Below are 9,979 nucleotides of genomic sequence, written 5' to 3' on the forward strand. Positions count from 1 at the left end.
CCCTCCAAAGAATGAGAGCCCGCCACCTCCCGAGGAAGCCTGTTCCGCTGAGGAACTGCTCTAACAGTCAGGAAGTTCTTCCTAACGTTTGGCCGAAAACTCTTCTGATTTAATTTTAACCTGTTAGTTCTGGGGCAACAGAAAACATGGATGCTGAAATTCTCAAGTTCCTGCACCTGTGTCGCTCAGCTGGTCTTTGCCGGCAGGGCGTGTCTGTGGATGAACAGACTAAACCCATCACAAGTTGTGGCGAGACTAGGCAGTTCCTGTCAGGGGTCATTTCGTAGAAAAAGAGGTGCAGGAGCTCATTAGCATAACTGATTAGCATAACTTATTTGCATATGCCACACCCCCTGACATCACCGGAAGTGTGTCAGAAGGCAACACCCACCGCTCAGGCTCCACTGGGCTGTTTTGGATTGCTAGCTATTGGGGGAGGGGGGAACGTGCAGATCTGTCCTCGCAGAGGAGGGAGAGCTTGTGCCTGAATAAAACTTGGTCTTAAAGGTGCCACTGGCCTGTTTTGGACCAGGGGGCTGGGGGGAGCTCTGCAACTTACCTGGCTGCTTGTTGCTCTGACTGAGGGCTGCTGGGAGCAGGGGGTGGGGCTTGTTGCATGTGCCCGCCCCCTGGGCTCTTAACTGCCGGAGCTCCGCTCCTGTGCGCTCCTGCAGGAAATGACCCCTGGTTCCTGTTCCAGAACAAGTGGTCCACTCCAGAGCTTATTACATGCCCCAAAGCACACGTGATGCTTCTCCAGTTGTAGGAGCTTTCCCATTCATGCCGGCGGGAGGTGTTAGCTCTTGCAGCGAATCTCTAGCAGAGGTAGTGCCAATGCTCCCTCTAAGCTGTTGAGTTCTTGTGAGCAAAAAATTCTACTTTGTGAGCTACTGTCATTAAAATTGTGAGTGAGCGATCTGGCTGCTGCATAAATTACTTTTCTCTGGAGCCCTCCTTCCCAAGTTAAGACAAAAAAGTGTGAACTGGAGGCTAAAGAATGGTGAGCTAGCTCACACTAACTCAGCTTAGAGGGAACTCTAGAGGGCAGCGATATTGTTCTGCAGGTAGAATCATTAGATTCGAGTCCAGTAGCAATTTAAAGACCTGCGAGATTTTTTTTTGGGGGGGGGGGTATGAGCTTTTAAGAGTCAAAGCCCCCTTCATCAGATATTAGTAGGAATGGAGACCCCTGAGTCCTTCTATCCCAGTCAGAAGGTAAGAGGGGGTGTGGCAAAGAAGGCAGTCAGGATGCAGAGGTACTATACAAAATGCAATCAGTTTGATTACAACAGGGGAGAAACGCAGGAAATTAGCATCTGTAGTGAGATAAGAAACCTAGCATCCCTATTCAGCCCTGGAGGCCCAGTGTTCTGAATTGGGAATGAACTGCCGTCCAGCCATCTTGCTTAGGGGAGGGTGGATCTGACCACGCTTTTGAAGTGAGTTGGAACTCCTTTGCGAGTGAGGAAGTTGAGCCAGTGCCCCCCACAACAGATCAGTAGACGGGACCAGGCTGACCTGGTCCAGGCCAATATGCACAGGGGTTGACATGTTCTGGGCATCAAACATGCCCGGAGGTTTGAACAGCGATGCAGTCCCCGTCATTCAAAAGTGCCAGGGAGGGAGAAGGAATTATATATATCTCTCTAAGCTTTGGGGTTTTTTTTGCAAAATGCCACTCAACTTTAACGGGCGCATTGTGACTTATTTTTAACAGCGGCCCTCATGATGGAAGAATTAAACCCCTACACTAAAATTAGCCCTGCGCTTGGAGCCGAGAGGCATTCGGTCGGAGCAATCATCGGGATTATTCTCCTCCTCCTAATTATTATGGTCTTGCTGGCACTGTTTGTGTGGTATCGGCGGAAGCAGAAGGAGAAAGGCCACGACATGCCGAGCGTCTCGTACACGCCCGCCATGCGGATGACAAACACCGATTACTCACTTTCTGGTAAGGGCCTCTTTTTCTCTTAATGAAATGCGGGTCCAAAGTCCTTCACACTGGAGGGGAAGGGAAATAAATTATCTTTCTCTTCTGGGCAACGTGCTAGGTTTTCCCGTGGATGTAGCCAATTTTCTTCCCGAAGTCATGTCTTTGATATATAGGAGGGCTGGGGGGGGGGGGGGGGGGGACAAGGGGGGGGGGGGGGGGGGGGGGGAGAGCGCTTACAGATGAGCGGAGCAAAATATCCCTGATGCCATCCCCCTGGGAACCAGAGACATGGGTGTTCTTTCGGTTTGAGTTAGGACATTCCGCCGCTTGGACCTGTCAGGCGAGGTTCCCTTAGAAGTCACTGGGAATTCTCAGCGGGGGGGATGAGTGACTGGAGAGTTGGACTTGTATCCCTAACACATCCGCACAGATATGTTTATGCATTGCCTCAGTAATCTTGACAACAGCTCTGAAAGGTGCGTCATGCATCCCTGGTGAATGGGCCGAGGTTGATAGGCTTGCCAATGGCTACTTAGTGAGGAAGAATTCCTGCCCTCTCCCCTGTGCTGTTTTCCGTAGCTGAAACAGTCCAGGGTTTGTAGGGAGGAGCGTTACTTGCTCCGTAGGGAGCCTGCTTGTGAAAAGCATTCAGGACACATGCTGGCTCCCGCAGAACAAGTGCTGCTTCCCTCTGTGACCCCTGGGCTGTTTCATGGACGGCTTCAAAAGGGAATTAGATAAGCATATGGAGCAGAGGTCCATCAGTGGCTATCAGCCACAAGGTATAGATAGGGACTCTGGGGCAAGGGATGCTCTATCTTCTTGGTGCTTGGGGGGAGGAGGACAGTGGGAGGGCTTCTAGTGTCCTGGCCCCACAGCTGGACCTCCTGATGGCCCCTGGTATTTCTGGCCACTGTATGACACAGAGTCTTGGACGGGATGGGCCTTTGGCCTGATCCAACATTGGCTTCTCTTATGTTCTTATATCGAGCAGAGGTCCATCAGTGGCTATGAGCCACAAGGTATAGATAGGAACTCTCAGTCTGGGGCAAGGGATGCTCTGTATTCTTGGTGCTTGGGGGGGGGGCAACAGTGGGAGGGCTTCTAATGTCCTGGCCCCACTGGTGGACCTCCTGATGGCACTGGTATTTCTGGCCACTATGTGACACAGAGTGTTGGATGGGATGGGACTTTGGCCTGATCCAACATTGGCGTCTCTTATGTTCTTATGTTCTTAGCTGCCAAAAACAGCACGGGAGGGAAGGCAGGAATTCCTCCTCCTCCCGTGCAGTTGTCTTGATCGGAAGCCTTGCCACAAGGAACTAGCGGCTACAGGATAGCTGCAAGTCCCCGTGATGAACTTGGGCAGTTTGTAACATCTCCTTAGGCTCCGTACTACAGACGTGAGTTAGTCTTTAACCCTTGTGGCTTCCCAGGCATCCCTCAACTGTGCAGTACTGGGAGGGGGGCTATGATGCTTTTACAAGCTTCCCAGGCGAAGCAACAGTCAACTGTTGCTGTAACCTCCCTTGATAATGGTACTTCCGGTGAAACAGAAGCTCGTTTTGGGGGAGGTTAGTGTCCGTCAGTAATTTCAGGGCTGACCGACAGAGAACTGCCAGCACGGTTGTACTGTTTAATTCCGTCTCTCTGTCTCCCACAGGAGACATCCTACACACAAAAGCCCTTTTTCTTCTCTGTCGGAGAACTGACCATTCAGAAGCTGAACCCTTCCGAGATAGAGATCTGTTTCCTTTCTGCACCTAAGGGCCAAACTAGACACGTAGGGTTTCAAACAGCTGGCTCCAGGTCCCCGAACCCAGACAGCAGCTGCAGAAATTGGATTTTTCTAAAAATAAAGGGGAGCCCAAACAGGCTTAGAACACAGGGTTTTACTTATGAGTTGCCACAAGGAACTAGCGGCTATACAGTATAGCTGCAAGTCTCCGTGGTGACCCCCCCCAAGCCATTTCCCGTGGCGAAATAACTCTGGGAGGGAGTCGTTTTCCCATTTTTGCTGTTCCACCTGGAATACTCTGTGAACGCGGAGCAGCAAAAAATGGGGGAACGCCACCGCACGTGCTAGATCACCACAGGAAAATGGGTCTGTTTTTCTAACAAATTACAACAAAGGAACTGTGTAGAAGGGACGCTAAGGTGGCGAAGGCTAAACGAAGAACAAAATTTGAAATTCAGAATATATTATAACAAATTCAACAAGTATCCCATTCAGCACAATACGGCAGGTAAGTATGGTCAGGTAAATACGGTATAACAAGCACGCAAAGCAAATACAACAATTCAGCAGATCAGTTCAACAATTCAACAGGTAAATTCAGTAATTCAACAGCTGTTCCTTGTTACCTATAAATTAGGATCATAGCTCGTTTTTAGAGGCATACCAGCAGCCAAGTGAATTGGAGACATTTTCCCTAAATATATGATGACTGGTTGCCCGTTTGTAGATTTATAGTATTCTAAATCTTTGGAAATTCTTTTTGATGATATATGTACCTCGGCAAATTCAACAAGTATCCCATTCACAATACAGTGAATGGGATATCGCTCACAATACAGTATCTCGCTCACAATACAGCAGGTAAGTATGGTCAGGTAAATACGGTATAACAAGCACGCAAAGCAAATACAACAATTCAGCAGATCAGTTCAACAATTCAACAGGTAAATTCAGTAATTCAACAGCTGTTCCTTGTTACCTGTAAATTAGGATCATAGCTCGTTTTTAGAGGCATACCAGCAGCCAAGTGAATTGGAGACATTTTCCCTAAATATATGATGACTGGTTGCCCGTTTGTAGATTTATAGTATTCTAAATCTTTGGAAATTCTTTTTGATGATATATGTACCTCGGAACTTTATGAATATCTATCTTATGGAATATTATAATCAGTTATTACTGAAGAAGACTATCAAAATGAAGTTTTGAATGTCCGGAGCCTTCGTTACTGAACTTACTTGTACTGAACTTACCTGTTGAATTATTGAATTTACCTGTTGAATTGTTGAACTGAACTTCCCTGTTGTATTTGCTTTGTTTGTTTGTTACACCGTATTTACCTGGCTATACTTAACTGTTGTATTGTGCTGAATGTGATACTTGTTGAATTTGTTATAATATATTTTGAATTGCAATTTTTGTTCTTCATTTAGCCTTCGCTACCTTAGCGTCCCTTCGACACAGTTCCTTTGTTGTAATTTGCCTTTACTGTGTGATCGCTTGTATCGTTTCCGTTTTTTAACAGCCATTCCGCACAACTGCTGCGTGACTGCCGGGAACCCGAATTCGGTCTGTGAAACCCGGACCCATCTCATTCAAAACCTGCCCCATCTGATTTTGGGTCTTAGCAGCCCCGTAGCTAGGGAATTCTTTGGAGGGGGCCTCGGGGGCCCCACCAGCTAATTAAATGGAAGGGCAGTGCAGGTGGTAAGTTGGAGCACTTTGGGGGCAGCCCAGGAGGGAAGGAGTCCAGAAGAAACACCAGGGGGCCGGGGAGCCCATGTTAGCTACCGGCCAGGGTCTTAGGTTCTGCTTTCTGGCACACAGGAAGGTTCCCCAGATAGCCACGTTGGAAGCGTGCTCGGGAAGATGGCCTCACGGGGGCCACCTTGCAAAGTAGCCAGTCCGCCCTCTGTGACATACTGCTATTTTGGATGCTACCCCTTCCCTCCTTTCTTTGGCCCGGGGTGGTGGCTGGAGGGAATGGGGGAGTATCCCTTCGGGGACTGACTTTGGCTTCTGGGTGCCCAGTTGCTGACAACCCCTCGGCAATGCTGTGGAGTCTTGTGAGCAAAAATTCTACTTAGTGAGCTACTGGCGCTAAAGTTGTAAGCAAGCAATTTGGCTGCCACATAAGTTAGTTTGCACTGGAGCCGTCCTTCCTTGAGCGAAGACAAAAATGTGTGAGTCGGAGGCTAAAGAACTGTGAGCTAGGTCACACTAACTCGACTTAGAGGGAAGACTGGCTGCAATGCTCCCTCTAAGCTGTGGAGTCTTGTGAGCAAAAAGTCTACTCTGTGAGCTACTGGCATTAAAGTTGTGAGTGAGTGATTTGGCTGCTGCATAAATTAGTTTGCTCTGGAGCCCCATCCCTTCCTGAGCTGAGATGAAAATGGGTGAGCCAGAGGCTAAAAAACTGTGAGCTAGCTCACACTAACTCAGCTTAGAGGGAAGACTGGCTGCAATGCTCCCTCTAAGCTGTGGAGTCTTGTGAGCAAAAATTCTACTTAGTGAGCTACTGGCGCTAAAGTTGTAAGCAAGCAATGTGGCTGCCACATCAATTAGTTTGTACTGGAGCCGTCCTTCCTTGAGTGAAGACAAAAATGTGTGAGTCGGAGGCTAAAAAACTGCGAGCTAGCTCACACCGACTCAGCTTAGAGGGAACACTGCCCCTCGGTGTAAAGCGAATCCTTGGTTTGATTAGCTGAACTGTATTTCCTTTTGTCCCTTGCTGGTTGCAGGGAGAGTGTGTTTGCGCCTTACCTCATCCCGGCCCCCAGAAAGGAGTGGGGAATCGGCTCCTTGCAAAACTCTTTCCTGCGTGTGCATCTCAGATTCCATTCCAGTATCTCAGGGCTCCGAGTTCATTAAAGGAGCCAGAGAAACCTCAGAATCCCTTCGTCTGTCCGGTACACTTGGGAATGCAAAGAGCCCGCCGGGATTAATCCAAACCGGACGTTCGGTCTCCTGAGGAAGATAGGGAGCCCATGGCTTTAATTTGCCACGGCCCTTTGCCAGCTTTGGCCTGTTCCCAGCTCGTGCATTTTCTGATGCGCTTCCGCTTTTATTTTTCATTTATGTACGGGTACTGGCCTCCCTTTAGAGAAATTACTTCGGAACTGGGAACAGCGGCCGGGTTTGCATTTAATTTTATTGGCAAGCGGTGCCGAGCGGCCCGGCCGGAACACAGAAAAAGCGCAAAGCTGGCCGGGGGTAAATCTTGCTTAACGATCTGCCAAAACAGGACCGTGTCCGGGAAGAGCTCCTGGGCGAAAGGGACTGCCAAGCTTGGGCAAGAGGGAGGTTTCTGGACGAGGGGAATAAATCAGGGGCTCCGGATTTATTGTAAATAGTTTTCTTTTCCGGCCGCCAGTTTTCCCTCTAGAGATGCGTAAAAGGTTGCTCTGGTGCTAGGAAGGGGGCCAAAATTCCACCTTAAAAATGTATCCCTGTAGAAGAGGAAACATGGGGAGGGTTGCCTGTGCCAAGTCCAGTCCTCCCCTAGCAAAATTTCTGGCAGGAAGGAAACATTTGTACCTGGCTAAGAACTTCGTCTGTATACCCCACCCCACCCCCAAATTCCTAGGTTCTGCTTCTTGGTTCCCTCAAAGCAGTGATTCTTAACTGGGACAGTCTACAAGTCGGGGGGGGTGGCATTGAGAATTTGGAAGGGGGCAAGTGGGAATTTTGGGACAGCCCCTTCACTCCACTTGCAGTGTCATGGCCCAGTGGCAGATCCTCCATTTGGCACGCAGAAGGTCCCAGGTTCAATCCCAGGCATCCCCAGCTAAAGAGGACGATGTAGTAGGTGATAAGAAAGACCTTCACCTGAGACCCTGGAGAACCGCCGTCCATCTGAGTAGACAATCCTCGATAGACCGAGGTGGGGAGGAGTTCTGGCTCAGTGGCAGAGCATCTGCTTGGCATGCAGAAGGTCCCAGGTTCAATCCCCAGCATCTCCAGTTAAAAGGACCAGGCAGGAGGTGGTGTGAAAGACTTCTGTCTGAGACCCTGGAGAGCTGTAGAGATGGGCTGTGGCTCAGTGGCAGAGCATCTACTTGGCATGCAGAAGGTCCCAGGTTCAATCCCCAGCATCCCCAGCTAAAGAGGACGATGTAGTAGGTGATAAGAAAGACCTTCACCTGAGACCCTGGAGAACCGCTGTCCATCTGAGTAGACAATCCTGATCTCGATAGACCGAGGTGGGGAGGAGTTGTGGCTCAGTGGCAGAGCATCTGCTTGACATGCAGAAGGTCCCAGGTTCAATCCCCAGCATCTCCAGTTAAAAGGACCAGGCAGGAGGTGGTGTGAAAGACCTCAGCCTGTGACCCTGGAGAGCTGTAAGGAGGGGCTGTGGCTCAGTGGTAGAGCATCTGCTTGGCATGCAGAAAGTCCCAGGTTCAATCCCCAGCATCTCCAGTTAAGAGATGTAGCAGGAGGTGATGGGAAAGGCCTCCCTCCGCCTGAGACCCTGGAGAGCTGCTGCCAGTCTGAGTAGACAGTACTGACCCTGATGGACTAAGGGTCTGATCCAGTATTAGGCAGCTTCGTGTGTGTTTTGGAAGGGGCTGTGGCTCAACGGTAGAGCATCTGCTTGGCATGCAGAAAGTCCCAGGTTCAATCCCCAGCATCTCCAGTTAAGAGATGTAGCAGGAGGTGATGGGAAAGGCCTCCCTCCGCCTGAGACCCTGGAGAGCTGCTGCCAGTCTGAGTAGACAATACTGACCTTGACGGACCGAGGGTCTGATCCAGCAGAGGGCAGCTTTACGTGTTTTCACTTCTGACGGGAAGTGAAGGAGAGTCGTCTCCTAGTGCTCGCTCCACCCCGAGGATAAAACCTCCGATTTCTCCCCCTCACAGACTGAGGGTCTGATCCAGCAGAAGGCAGCTTCGTGTGTGTTTTGGAAGGGGCTGTGGCTCAACGGTAGAGCATCTGCTTGGCATACAGGAGGTCCCAGGTTCAATCCCCAGCATCTCCAGTTAAATGGACCAGGCAGTAGGTGGTGTGAAAGACCTCTCTGCCTGAGACCCTGGAGAGCTGCTGCCAGTCTGAGTAGACAATATTGACGTTGACAGACTGAGGGTCTGATCCAGCAGAAGGCAGCTTCGTGTGTGTTTTGGAAGGGGCTGTGGCTCAACGGTAGAGCATCTGCTTGGCATACAGGAGGTCCCAGGTTCAATCCCCAGCATCTCCAGTTAAATGGACCAGGCAGTAGGTGGTGTGAAAGACCTCTCTGCCTGAGACCCTGGAGAGCTGCTGCCAGTCTGAGTAGACAATATTGACGTTGACAGACTGAGGGTCTGATCCAGCAGAAGGCAGCTTCGTGTGTGTTTTGGAAGGGGCTGTGGCTCAACGGTAGAGCATCTGCTTGGCATACAGGAGGTCCCAGGTTCAATCCCCAGCATCTCCAGTTAAATGGACCAGGCAGTAGGTGGTGTGAAAGACCTCTCTGCCTGAGACCCTGGAGAGCTGCTGCCAGTCTGAGTAGACAATACTGACCTTGATGGACCGAGGGTCTGATCCAGCAGAAGGCAGCTCTACGTGTGTTCATTTCTGATGGGAAGTGAAGGAGAGTCGTTTCCTAGTGCTCGCTCCACCCTGAGGATAAAACCTCCGATTTCTCCCCCTCAGCCCTTGAAAAGGTGGCCCTCAGCAAAGAGGGGGTTGAGCCAAACACTACGGAGTCGGCTGACGGCCCCCTGGCACCGCAAGAATCTCCTTGTGTGGGTGCCCGAGATGTGTGCGCCGCTGGCCTCCATCGTTAATATAACTCAGGAGTGGCCAGACTTGCTTAACGCAAGCGCCAGACCGGAATACACATCAGAGAGCTGCAGGCCATGAACAAGTATCACACACATCGTTTTATTGGGAAATATGCAGGTCTGCCTTTTATTAACACTCAAACGAGACTGCCCAAAATAAAAACGAAAGGGGTAAAAATAGTATGATCAGGGCTATTTTGGGGCAGGAACGGAGTTCCGGCTGGCTCCCAAGTTGGCCACGCCCAGCAGGAACTCATTAGCATAACAGGCCACACCCAACAGCAGGAACTCATTAGGATTGGCTACATTAGGGGTGTGTGCCCTAACATGCAAAGGAGTTCCTGCTACAAAAAAAGGCCCTGGGTTTTGACAACAAACAAGGTAAACAGAATAAGAAGCAAAAGGTGGGGGTGGCTGGATGGCCACACTTCTGGTAACATGGGGGTGCGGCCTAATGTGCTAATGAGCTGTGCTGTCAGGGGTGTGGCCCAATATGCTAATGAGTTCCTGCTGTTGGGTGTGGCCTATTATGCTAATGAGTTCCT

General features: G+C 50.2%; 1 protein-coding gene and 1 non-coding gene across 2 annotated transcripts in view; both read left to right on the plus strand.

The window, feature by feature from the left end:
- LOC107122140 (multiple epidermal growth factor-like domains protein 11) overlaps window positions 1–9,979 on the plus strand; it is a gene marked incomplete at its 5' end in the record, with an annotated part of 115,159 nt that overhangs the window by 77,460 nt on the left and 27,720 nt on the right. The window contains one exon of the mRNA XM_015425174.1: window positions 1,718–1,951. Within this exon, the coding sequence (XP_015280660.1) occupies window positions 1,718–1,951 (234 nt within the window). The remainder of the gene's footprint in view (window positions 1–1,717; window positions 1,952–9,979) is intronic.
- Window positions 7,881–7,952, plus strand: TRNAV-GAC. The gene has a single exon. It is a non-coding gene; the product is annotated as a tRNA-Val (tRNA).

The sequence above is a fragment of the Gekko japonicus genome, unplaced genomic scaffold, assembly GCF_001447785.1.
Source record: "Gekko japonicus isolate JY-2015 unplaced genomic scaffold, Gekko_japonicus_V1.1 scaffold3651, whole genome shotgun sequence".
Taxonomy (NCBI): Eukaryota; Metazoa; Chordata; class Lepidosauria; order Squamata; family Gekkonidae; genus Gekko; species Gekko japonicus.